This window comes from Micromys minutus, assembly GCF_963924665.1.
Source record: "Micromys minutus genome assembly, chromosome: X".
In the NCBI taxonomy this organism is placed as follows: domain Eukaryota; kingdom Metazoa; phylum Chordata; class Mammalia; order Rodentia; family Muridae; genus Micromys; species Micromys minutus.
Genome location: NC_137970.1, coordinates 26,402,968 through 26,415,992, shown reverse-complemented (window position 1 = coordinate 26,415,992; position 13,025 = coordinate 26,402,968). Strand labels below are relative to the sequence as shown.

The window sequence follows — 13,025 nt, the reverse complement described above, 5'->3', positions numbered from 1 at the left end:
TCTTAATATTTGGTCTTTTCCATTTTACTTTCAGAAACAGAAATAAACTTCTTACTCAAACAGGCATTGACAATTGTTGGAACACTACCATTTACTTACATGTTGGAGAAGTGGAGGTGGATGGTCTTTCAGGGTGAAATTCCCAAAGATCAGTGGATGAAGAAATGGTGGGAGATGAAGTAAGTCAATGAATTTGCAGTCAGCAAAATGTTTCCTCATTGTGTTTACTGTTTAACTAAAAGCATGTTGCTACCTAGCACACACACACACACACACACACACACACACACACACTGGTATCTCTATTTCATATTTCATTGCCTGAGGGCAAAGCTTTACAAGGTCTGAACACACAAATGGGAGGAGGGACTAACACACTAATGTCATCCCTATCAGACCTCAATCGATGACAGATGGGCCACTTAGTGGATAAATACCTTAGCTCCTTTGCTTTCCTGAGTCACATCCACAGAGTCCTCGACTTCCAGGATTGGGGGGGATCATTTTACATTACTTATAGGACTGATATGTTTGATAACATATCCTTTTGGGAGGAGTCCTGCTGTCTCTTCTCAGCTCTTTGCCCATGTTTCCTGAAATAATTCCCTAGGATATTCTCTCAAGAGTCATTTTCCAAAAAGTAAGACAAGAAATGTGTACTTAATTAGGGTTGTTTCTAATGTTTGTATATAAGCAAAGCTGTCCACAAAGAGCTAAAGTTGCCTACAAAAATCTCAATAATAAAGGAAAAAAAAATTTCTTTTACCTAAAGTCCCAAACTAAAACCTTTATGGCTCTTCTACCTTTTATTTTCCTGACTGGGCTAACTTTTGGATCCCTGCTAATTCATTTTAATTATCATGGAATCAGATCTTTAAAGTAATCCATCAATGAATTGATGGCTCATTTGTTCATTTGTCAATCAGAAGTGAAGTTCCTCTTTAGTATTCTGGCACAGATTTATTGCTAGAACTCTAAGAATGACTAAGACACAGTTGCATCCTCTCAGATAGAGATCATGGCTCAGTAGCAAGGAGGAGTTTACATGCAAAAAGCCACACAGCACAGGGAGAGAAATGATAAGGAAATAATGGAACAGTGGACATAATACATGACAGTTGGAGGCCTCAGAGGTACAGGAAGGGGAACAGTGGGAAGGATGGCTGGGTGTGATGATAAGGAGTTGAAGATGATCAAAGTATATTACATACAGGTATGATGTCACAAGAACCATTGTTGTATATGACTTATAAATGCTATTAAAATGCAAGAAAATAAAGCATTACTAAAATAAGACCCAGATGCTGAGGGAGTTTTAGAGATTAGCTACATTGGAAGATGGGTGGCAGGCTTCAAAGAAGAGTAAGATTTCAATTTTACATAATTCTCTCTAACAGGAGTACATAACATGTGATGTCTGAGAGGAATTTATAGATTTTTCACAGCATATTTGTAGTCATACAATGTACTTTATGGACTTTCTTTTTTTATTTTATTGGATATATTTTATTTACATTTCAAATGTTATCCTCTTTCCAGGATTCCCCTCCATATCCTCATCCTCTATCCCATCACCCTTCCCCAAATTCTATGAGGGTGTTCACCTATCCACCTACCCCCTCCCACCTTCCCACCCTGATATTTTCCTACACTGGGGCATCGACCCTATACAGGACCAATGGCTTTTCCTCCCATTGATGCCCAACAAGGCTCTCCTCTGCTACATGTGTAGCTGGAGCCATGGGTCTGACTTTATGGACTTTTTAAACTTAGTGTTTTAGAAGAGATGTATATTTTCCAGTGGTGAGTTTTGGTTGAATTAAGGGAATATGATGAAAGTGCACAAGACACATTGCTTTCTGGGTTTTATGATGATTTTATTTTAACTGACAATCAGTTCCAATATAAATACTATTGCCAGGTGAAACTGCTGTAGGTGAGCTTAGATCTCCCTTCTCATGATGATCCCTAACTAATGTACACTTCCGTTTTCTTCCCAAGGCGGGAGATTGTTGGTGTAGTGGAGCCTCTGCCTCATGATGAAACATACTGTGACCCTGCATCTCTGTTCCATGTCTCTAATGATTTCTCATTTATTCGGTAATTGACAATTTTCTTCTCTCTATTCACTACCTAGGGCTAATGACAGAAACTTAAACAGGGCTCAATGAAGTGATGATTATAAGGCTTAACGTAGATGGTCAGTTTCAATTCAATGTAATCAACATGTTTTATCAGGTTAAAGAAACTGATACAAGATCTTTTGCTCATGGTTGACGATTGTCTTACTTTGCTTTGGATAGCTGGGATAAATACTATGATCGAAAGTGACTTGGAGAGCATCTGGCTTTGCCCCAATCACAGTCTGTCATCAAGGGAAGCCAGGACAGGAACTCGAGCAGGGTCGAAACCTGAAGGCAGGAACTAAAGCAGAGACCTAGGAGGAGCACTGCTTATTCTCTTGCTCCTCATGGCTGGTTTAGCTTGTCTTCTTGTACATCAAAGGACCACCTGCTCATGGTGTAATACCTCGTCCAGTGGGCTACCTCCCACACCAATCATTAATCCAGAAAATACTCCACAGACAGGCTCAGAGAACAATCTGAACAAAGCATTTTCTCAGTCAAGGTTCCTTCTTCCTAGATGACTCCAGCTTATGGCAAGTTGACAAAAATAAAATAAAATAAAAAAATAAAAATAAATAAAATAGAATAGAAAACACAGAAAGGAAAGAAAAAACCCTTTTAGTCCATCTTTGTATCACTAGCAGAGTTTATTATGAATCTAAGGAGTGCTTTTATTATTATTGTTTATTTTGTCTGTTTGAAACAGAGACATAGTACATGTCCCAGGCTGGCCTTGAACTCCTGAATGCTGGGGATGCAGGCATGTGCAGGCCTCACCTTCTGTATCTGTAAAGATGGGAACGTATTTACCTGAGATAAGGACCAGTTTGATACCACTTTATAGGAAAGGGCTATAAATAACTCTGGCACAGCATCCAAATGTGACTAACCTCTGGCACAGTAGCAAAACTGCTCCATCACTAAACATATGTAATTCAAATAGCATGAAGAGTTCATGGTGGACTCCTATAGAGAAAGACTTTTAGCCAATACCTCTGAGATTAATTGGGTCAGGAATGCAAATATTTCCCTGGATCTGTGACTCTACTAGAGCCATAAAATATGAGCCTTCTTTTTGTTTCTTTGTTACTTGTACAGGTATTACACAAGGACCATTTATCAATTCCAGTTTCAAGAAGCTCTTTGTCGCACAGCTAAACATGATGGCCCACTGCACAAATGTGACATCTCAAATTCCACTGAAGCTGGGCAGAAGTTGCTGTAAGGAATGCCTCACAATGCTGACCCTCTCTTAGCATCCCATATTACTAATTTTCATGTCTATGATTTAATTTAATTTATTTGCTTCCTCTACCTCCCAACTCCTCCAAAAATGGAACTTCAGAATTTCTCCAACCAACCATGAAATCAATGTTCAATTTGGAATGAGACAGGAATTGAGGTCATGAGATGCCTGGATGGTCCACCTCTTATCTCTACGTGGAAATTACAGGGCTCTCTTTTGAGCAATTGCAAGCAAAGACAGCCTTGGCGCTTGAATCCCTCTGGAAATATGCATTATTTTCATAATCTTCTAGAAGAAAATTTAGCCAATTCCAACAGAAGAAGTATAAAGAGTGTAGGTGCAAAAGTATGCCCACCTGGAACCCTTCAAATTGACCCATACTCTGTTAATTTTTCTTTTTCCATGTAGCAAGATGCTGAATCTTGGAAACTCAGAGCCCTGGACCCTAGCTTTGGAAAATGTGGTAGGAGCAAGGAATATGGATGTAAAACCACTGCTCAATTACTTCGAACCATTGTTTGTCTGGCTGAAAGAGCAGAACAGGAATTCTTTTGTGGGGTGGAACACTGACTGGAGCCCATGTGAGTTCACTGAATGCACACACATTGTGCATTGTTCCTTGTTTGCTTCTCTTAGTGTCCTTTAGCTATAGTCTTGTGGGGGTGGGGGCTGGGACACAGCTCAATATGTATTCCTCTTTAGACTGTGTCACAAACTCTGTCACGTATTCTTATTAGTCTCACCTTCACAATAAGAGTCCAGTACTCTCCAATTGCCTTTGAACCTGGCTCGTTGCCCTAGATTGCTTTCTATTCCTGCCATAAAGATACTATGGCCAAAAGCAACTTGGAGAGGAACAGGGTTTATTTCAGCTTATAGATTACAGTGCATCATCAGGCTCTCGAGGCAATAATCTGGAAGCTGGAAGTGAAAAGGGGCCGTGGAGAAACGTTACTAAATGGCTTGCTCTCCATGGTTTGCTCAGCTTAATTTTTCTCAGGATACTCTGCCCAGGGGTGCCATTGCCCACAGTGTGCTGTGACCTCACACATCAATGATTAGTCAAGAAAATGTCCCATGGGCCAATCGAATGGAGATTTTTTTTTTCAATTAAGGTTTATTGACTTAGCTAACTGTGTGTCAAGTTGAACAAAAAACAAAACAAAACAAAAATAATAACAACAAAAGCCAACTAAGACATTCTTGTAAGACAAACATTGCCATCAGCTAGACCATGTGTTTCTGACAGTCATTTTCATAACTCTTAAACCTTGTTTCTTTTGCTATCTTATAATCAATGTTAGAACTCCTCTCCCGGCTCTTCTTCCATGCCCACTGTTCCCTGTCTCAGTAAAATTTTCATAAAAATTTTTAGTAAATCAGTTATCAATATGCATGTCTGGCCGCCTGCACAGCCAAGTAACACACTATGCGGCTTGTCTGTATCAGAGATTCTACTCGACCTGGTTTTTGGCATACACAATTCCTCATCAAACAGAGCATGGACCATAACCATCTTTAAGAATCACCTCCTGGTTCTTCTGGGTTGAATCCTGTTTCCTGGGTTCCACATCTTCTTTCCAGGTCTACTTCTTGTTCTGTTGAAGAACAAGTTCCAATTGGCTATCCGAGGAAGTGATGATTGTGTGCAGAACCATGCCATCTCCAATGTGCCTTTAACCACAATCTCAGTACCAATTTTCCGTTCTCTTCCCACCTCAGCTGCATCAGAATCCCAAGCTTTCTCTGGGATTTTTCTCTTTTTTGACCTGTAATCTCTTCTGTGTACACTTCAAGCAGTGACTTATGATTCTCTTAGAAAGTAGTTACCACTTTCTCACCAGTTCTCATTTTGTAAAAGTGGTGTCTGTATCCTTTTAAAAATCCTTTTAAAATGCCATTACTTTACTGCAATCTTGAAAGGGGGAAAATAAATGTGTGGTCAGTCTGTCATCTAATCAGTTGTCTGAAATTTCTCTTTAACCAGATGCCAATACCGACCAAAGCATTAAAGTGAGGATAAGCCTAAAATCAGCTCTTGGGGAAAATGCAGTGAGTATTGTTCTAAATGGTGATTCCACTTTATCTCAGTGCATTGTCTTCCCTCGAAATCACATTCTAGCATGGTCTAAAGAAAGAGAGGCCATGTGGTTCACTTAAAACTAAAGGCTCTGGCCTTCAAATGATTCCTTCATTCCTTCCTCCCTCCCTTCCTCCCTTCCTTCCTCCCTTCCCGTCTCCCTTCTTCCCCTCCTTCCTTTCCTTCTTTTTCTTTGTAATCATCTTTTATTGGATAGGCAATATCTACTCTTCACTTGAGTGTCTTGTGACGATCTGCACTGAAACATCTGTACTGTAATTATTAAACACCCACCTTCCCAATTAACTCATCACTATGACTTGTATTTAAGGACAGGGTCATGGTTATATGATGAAGGGTTGTTTCTTTTCTTAGGTTTTTTTTTTTTCCAGTTGATCTTGTTTTCTTAACCATTTACATTCTTGTTTTATTAACTGTCTAGTTTATGGAAGAAAATTCCAAATCTGGAAGCTTACTTTAAAACTGTAGCATCTCAGGTCAAAGCCCTAGACCTGTTTAATCAGGATCCCTATTTTTGTAAGCCCTCCATGTGGCTTGAATACATCAGAATGACTGGGAAACTCCAAGTCACAAACTTGGCTCAACATTGGAACCTCGTGGAAAGTCTTCAGAATATGAGTGTGTGGGCTATACCTCCAGAGACGCTAGTTTAGTTGTTCTGGAGTGTGACATCAAGATTTGAGCATTAAGAGTTTTTCTTTCATTTGAGACAGGGTCTTACTCACTATGTAGACAAGATTGGCCTTGAACTCCCAGAAATCCTCCCACGCACTGAGATTGAAAACATGCACCACCATGGCCAACCTCATTAAACGTTTTAAAATCTGGAGCTAGGGTAGTGACTTGGTAGTTAAGAGCACCCATCGCTTTAGCAGAGGACCCAGGTTCACTGTGACCCCCATGGTGGCTCACAACTATTCGTAATCCCAATTCCAGGGGTTCTTGTGCCCTATTTTAATTTCCACAGGCATGCACATGGTACCAGGAAATATTCATACACATAAAAATAAGTGCATCTGTAAACTGTAAGGAGTTTTTAAATTTCCCAGAACTTCTAAGTACAGGCATGTTTGAGAACTGTTGACTTAAAGATACACTTTCGAATAACAAAATATTTAATAGAAAATCTTACTATTTATAGATTTAGTTATTACTCTCCCCTGAGCACCTATCTCACTTGATCCATCCCAGGGAAGTACAAGTTTTTAAGAGAGACAATTTTACTAATATGTAATAGTTGTTCAAAGTGGGTTTTATTGGGAGAGTTTCATACATTTACATAATTTACTTTGACAATAATTCATGCCTTCATTTACTCTCTTCCCCACCCCAACTTCACCTTTACAAATAGTTTCCTTTTCAATAGCAGCTTTGATTAGGAAAAGAGAGGGGACGTGCTGTCTCAGGTAGATGAGATGAACAGCTTGGGTGTGTCCTAGAAACCTGGGACAATCAGATAAAACAGTCCAATGTGCTACAGAAAACTGATGTGTCAGGGTATAGATCCAAAGTTTCAGTTTCTACCTCTCTATTTCCTGAAAAGTTAAATATTTCACAAGACTTGACAAATCTTGCTATATTTTATAGATGAATAAGACACCAATGTACATAACCCAAGCATTAAAAAAATGAAAACACAAGAAAGCATTTTTCCCGTTTTATTGACAATAGAGTCTCTTCTCATACAATATATTCTGATTAGAGTTTCTTCTCCCTGTAATACCAGCTCCTCACCATCCCCTTCCCATCAGGACCCACTCCTTTTCTGTCTCTCCTTAGAAAAATGCAGGCTATCCGACAGCAATTATAGAAACACAAGTCCATTGCTTCCCAACTCCAAGTTTGAGTTCCCACATCTTAATGTGTATGGCAGGAGCACAAGAATATTGATCTTCATCATACGTTTATTCGCTCTTCTTTGGCCTAATACATTGAAATTACCTCTGGCAGCTCAGGAAACTACTCTATTCTCTTGTCTGGGCATTTTCATCCATGTTCCCTTTCCATGCAAATTTGATGGTTTGACATTCTAAAGCGGATCACTGATGAGATGTACTTTCAGTGCCCATCCCCCGCAGCAGGGCCAGAACATCTGCCCAGCTCAAGTCATTTCATGGTAGACATCAACTCAAGCAATGGCATCATCTTAAGGATTTAGCTTTGCAATGTTTTAAAATATAGCAGTCCTAGCCAGAAAATTACTAGGGACAACACTGACATATTACTATTACTTAAAAAAACCCCATACTTCACATATGTGTAAAACCAAGCTTAAGTGAAAACAATTCTTTCCTAAGCTTCTGTTATTGCTTTTTCTCTGCAAGGGAAAGGAGAAAGGAAACTCCTTTGTTATTATTTGATCTCTACTGCCATCCACTGGGAGAAATAGCGAATGCCTCTACCTCCAATGATGGCAGTAGTACAATATGCACTACTTATGGTTCAAATACCTGAGAGCTTCCTATCAAAACAGTAAAAGCTAGAGCGAGTTGTTCTTATTTCAATTCATGTAAACCAAAGTGAAAGGACCGATGGGCTCCTTGGTTCCTGAAGCTGGGATGCTTTAGCACCTCCTAGGGTAGTACATATGCAAATTCTTGGTCCTCATTCTAGATTTTCGAAATCAGAAATTCTTCATATAGAGTCAACAAATAGTCAGTTTAACCCATTTCAACCACCAAATACTGATGCATGCTCACAATGGACGGCAAAAACCTGTTGGCCAGAATCCTTGGAATAGTGATGAGGACTCTCCCATTTCCCTCTGTTCTATGCCCCCATTGAGTGGTGTCTTTCATCTGAATTTGCAGTATGAATGGACCGACAATGAAATGTACCTGTTCCGATCATCTGTTGCCTATGCCATGAGAGAGTATTTTTCAAGGATCAAAAAACAGACAGTTCTTTTTCGGTAAGTTGATTTGCTAGGTTATGTTATTATTATTATTATTATTATTATTATTATTATTATTATTAATTTACTTATTAACTTTACATCCCAATATCAGCCCTTCTCCTCCAAGTATCCTCTCACACAGTGTCAAGTCATTGCAGGACTAGGAAATTTGGTAGGTTCTATACATAACTCTCTGTTCCTCTACTCTAGCGCCCAAGGAGACATGCTTAAACTTTCTTCAAGTCAGATCAAGGAGTTATCCAAGTAGTCTTTAGTTTCTATATCTTTTGAATGACAATTATATATATATATTGCATACTGCATTATGTAGTTCTCTCATAGGACTCCCACTGAATCCTTTCTTCTTCCCCCTACTCTTGTATCTCTTTTTCTATTGTTGTCTTGTTTATATGGGTTCTGCTGATCTTAACTTGGGTTGCTGACATTAGCTTAGTCCAGAATTTTATTTGGCATCCTGGAATTTGGGTCGCTTCCTGTTAAGATGTTTGTGGTTTAACTTGTAGATGGCATGGACATTTTTGTTATTAAACATATCTCTCTTTCTCTCTGTCTCTATGTCTGTCTCTCTGTGTCTCACTGTCTCTCTGTCTCTCCAGACACTCTCATCTTACCCTTAGAAGTAAAGTAGGAAAAAATCCTTCCTTTTGGAGCTTATATCAGGGAAATGGGGGCGGGAGGGAGGGAGACACACAATAGGAGAGAAAGAGGAAAGAGACTGGGGGAATGTTCAACTTTAAGCAAGTTAATGATTAGAAAGGACATCATGAGCATTAAGAAGTAGGGAGAGAAGCAGAAAAGCCAACAGTGCAGAAAAAGTGTTCAGCCAAGACAGTAAGAGGCACAAAGTCTAATGGAGTAATGGCCATTGCCAAAGGAACAGCAAGAAGGCCTGGAGCTTGATTTATAGATTAACCTGGTCCCAAACTCACAGCTATTACATTGCTTTTGCCTCCTGAGTGCTGGGATTAGAAGCATACATCACCACGCCCAGGATGTGGGATATTACCACTTTTATGCATTTAATCTATGTGCTTTGACTAGTGTAAAGATTTTTGGTCAATTCTATCTTTCTACTCTTTGCCCTGTCCTGTGTCTCCTCATCCAGGAGCTTTGTCCTAATCTCCATTCCACCGGCAGGGGGAGAACTTCCATTCTTTACCAAGTTTTCTCATTACGAAGGAAGAAAAAGTGTTTTTTTTTTCCCCCCCACAGGGAGGAGGATATACAGGTGAATGATTGGAAACCAAGAGTCTCCTTCAACTTCTTTGTTACTTCACCCAAAAATGTGTCTGATATCATTCCTAGAAGTGAAGTTGAAGAAGCCATCAGGTGATGTTTTATTTCTCAACAAACCATATAAAGATGAAGGGGACAGATAGCTAATGCGCCGATACCCTGCATTTCATGCAGTATTTCTTTGTGCTGGACATTGCTCAAAGTCATTTACATCTTTTACCCCACCTCAAAACATGGGTTGTTCTCGTAGCTGAGGTGGTGGTGTGTGTGGTATAAGTATAGATTTGTGTATGGGTGTGCACATGTGACATGGTTATACATGTAGAAGCCAGCGGTTGGCATAGTTGTCTTTTCTGATCCATCATCACCTTGGTTTTAGAGTCATGATGTCTCACTCAACCCAATGTTAATCAATTCGGCTGAGCTAGCAAGTGAACTTCAGTGATCTGCCCATCTCCCCCAACTTCCAGCATTCGAGTGGACATGTGCTGAGTACTACCACAGCCAGATTTTTTATATGTGTGCTGGGCATCACAACTCAGATCCCTTGGCTTGCACAGGAGGCATTTTGCTGGCGGAACCATCTCTTTGGCTGCACAAACTTAGATTTTAATTCTATTATAATCCATCAGCAAGACTGATTTTCCAGAGGACTGCCAAGGTGCAGGTTTTAGACAGAGTTAGGCAAATAAGAACTTGACAGGGAGGCAGTGCTGAGAAGCTCCTGTAGAAACTGTGGGCAGAAGACAAAGGCCTGCTGAACCGGGACAGATTCCAAGTTATCAAACAGGCTACCATTGTCAGGAGCTAGATTCTCTGCTGGGCAGTCCTGTCGGACAACTCTGGGATATGGAAGAATGTGCACCTGAGTTATCTTAGCAGAGGACCGAGGGAGCCTGGATTTTTACCATTTTTCACTAGTTACTGGGCAAGAAGCCTTTACGGTGCTATTCTTTCCCTAGCCTCTCTAGCTTGACAATGGTCTCAGGTAAAGAAAGGGAAGTCAGTTTTGGCTAAAGAAAACTTGTTTAGCATGCTTGGAAAGTGCAGACAAGAAATGGGCACACACTGCCACCATTTTTACAGGGACATTAGGAAAGAGTTATTGAACCGCCCAAAGCAGGAAATAAGGAAGGTAAACATTAGGTTCCTTTCACACTGAGAGGAATTTACCGTGGAGCAGTGATCATTCAGAAGAAATAACTTGTTCAGACTACCTCAGCTGTTTTAAACAAGATAACAGGAATGGAAGATGAATGGCTCTCTTTCTCATAAGAAGAAGAAGAGAGGAGGAGGAGGAGGAGGAGGAGGAGGAGGAGGAGGAGGAGGAGGAGGAGGAGGAGGAGGAGAAGGAAGAGGAGGAGGAGGAGGAGGAGGAGGAAAAGGAGGAGGAGGAGGAGGAGGAGGAGGAGGAAGAAGAAGAAGAAGAAGAAGAAGAAGAAGAAGAAGAAGAAGAAGAAGAAGAAGAAGAAGAAGAAGAAGAAGAAGAAGAAGAAGAAGAAGAAGAGGAAGAAAGAAGAAGGCGGGGGAAGCAAAATACTTAATAAGTTTCCTGTACTTGATACATCACTAGGTGGCGCTATTGAACTATACGAGAGAGAGAGAGAGAGAGAGAGAGAGAGAGAGAGAGAGAGAGAGAGAGAGAGAGAGAGAGAGAGAGAGAGAGAGAGAGGGAGGGAGGGAGGTGAGGGAGGGAGGGAGGGAGGGAGGGAGGGAGGGAGGGAGGGAGGGAGGGAGGGAGAGAGAGAGAGAGAGAGCGCCTTGGACAAAAATGCTGGCTGAGATCGTCATGAAAGTGCTACCAGGAATCTCAGACTTTCTTTTCTGGAAATGACTCTTGTAAAATGACTTGAGAAACTCTTAAGGTTTCTAGAGCTTGTGACTAATCCTCTCTGCTGGAATCTGACCTTGTCACCTGAGCTACACCCATCGGTAGGAAGCTGTGGTACCTCCATTACACTGTTTTTGTTGTAAACTATCTTCATCCTTTCTACTCAGTCAACTTCAGCTACTTATCATCTTAGCGCTTGAGAAATGCAGAGGTCTCTTTCTTGTGTTCCACTGCAATGCTGCTTCCAAATCTTAGTACCTTTTATTTGGACAATTCCTTCAGCGATTTGGATATGGGATATGATTCATTTATAAAAAAGGGATATTCAATCATCCTTTCCTGTTGTTTGCTATAATGTCATTTTAATAAAATAATTCATTTTTTTGAGACAGGGCTTCTCTGTGTAGCCTTGGTTGTCCTACAACTCTGTAGAGCAGGCTGATCTCAAACTTACAGAGATCCCTCTGCCTCTACCTCCCCAGTATTGGGATTAAAGGCATGTGCCGCCACTGCTTGGCTGTCTGTACTTATTTTTGTTGCATGCTGAAGGCTGAGAAATTCTTGCTGAATATGCTAACTTTATTTTTAAAACACGGAACCTATACATAATAAATACTAAACTATTTGTTCGTTGTGAAATTTTCCTTTTATAATGAAACCTATTTATCTGCATGATAACTTTATTGTCTTAACATTTTAGTGCGTGAACCTACATGTTTGTATGTGTACTGCATGTGTGCAGTGCCTATGGAGGCAAGAAGAGGGCTTTGGATCCCTTGCAGACAGAGTTACACGCACTTTTGTGAGCTGCCCAAACCCAGGTTCTCTGGAAGAGCAATACAAAACCTCTTAACCACTGAGCCGCCTCTCTAGGCTACCTTCTCCCATGCCCTTTATAAATTTCTAACTCAAACTTCAAATAAGGTTGTTGATGTATCTAATTCAGGTTGCTAGGTATGAAAGACATGTAACTGTTACAAGTTTGTATCTCTCCATTGGCTCTATCTACTTCAATTTGTTATTTTAGGCTTTTAAAGACTGTCTTGCTATGTTCCCCTGGCTGTCCCTGATCTTGCTATACAGAGACGGTTGACCTCAAATTCATGTAGTCCTTATCCTAAAGCACTGGCTTTACAGTCATGTGTCATTGCACAAAGTTCTCATTGTACATTCTTATGACAAGGCTTATTAAATCCCTTTGGGAACCATGCTATCAGGAGAAAATAACGGTGCAGAATTTTGTTTGGTCTAAGCATCCTCTTTACTGCATTCTCTTTTGCAAATAGGTTGTCTCGGGGACGTATCAATGATGTTTTTGGCCTGGATGATAACAGCCTGGAGTTTCTGGGGATTTACCCAACACTTAAACCACCTTACCAGCCTCCTGTCACCATATGGCTGATTATTTTTGGTATTGTGATGGGAATAGTAGTGGTTGGCATCATTATCCTGATCGTCACTGGAATCAAAGGTCGAAAGAAGTGAGTGTCCTTTCCTAAATGTATCTGTCCTTTTAGAATGCATAAATTGAAAAATTTGCAAGAAATAGTACTATACATACACAGGCC

General features: G+C 40.4%; 1 protein-coding gene across 2 annotated transcripts in view; it reads left to right on the top strand.

The window, feature by feature from the left end:
- Positions 1–13,025, top strand: part of ACE2 (angiotensin converting enzyme 2) — a gene marked incomplete at its 5' end in the record, with an annotated part of 45,791 nt that overhangs the window by 30,824 nt on the left and 1,942 nt on the right. The window contains 8 exons of one of the 2 annotated variants that reach the window (XM_080909978.1): positions 35–179; positions 2,002–2,100; positions 3,225–3,347; positions 3,781–3,953; positions 5,360–5,424; positions 8,284–8,384; positions 9,603–9,719; positions 12,744–12,938. In XM_080909978.1, coding sequence (XP_080766104.1) covers positions 35–179; positions 2,002–2,100; positions 3,225–3,347; positions 3,781–3,953; positions 5,360–5,424; positions 8,284–8,384; positions 9,603–9,719; positions 12,744–12,938 — 1,018 coding nt within the window. The remainder of the gene's footprint in view (positions 1–34; positions 180–2,001; positions 2,101–3,224; positions 3,348–3,780; positions 3,954–5,359; positions 5,425–8,283; positions 8,385–9,602; positions 9,720–12,743; positions 12,939–13,025) is intronic. The other variant, XM_080909979.1, reaches the window with a different exon arrangement.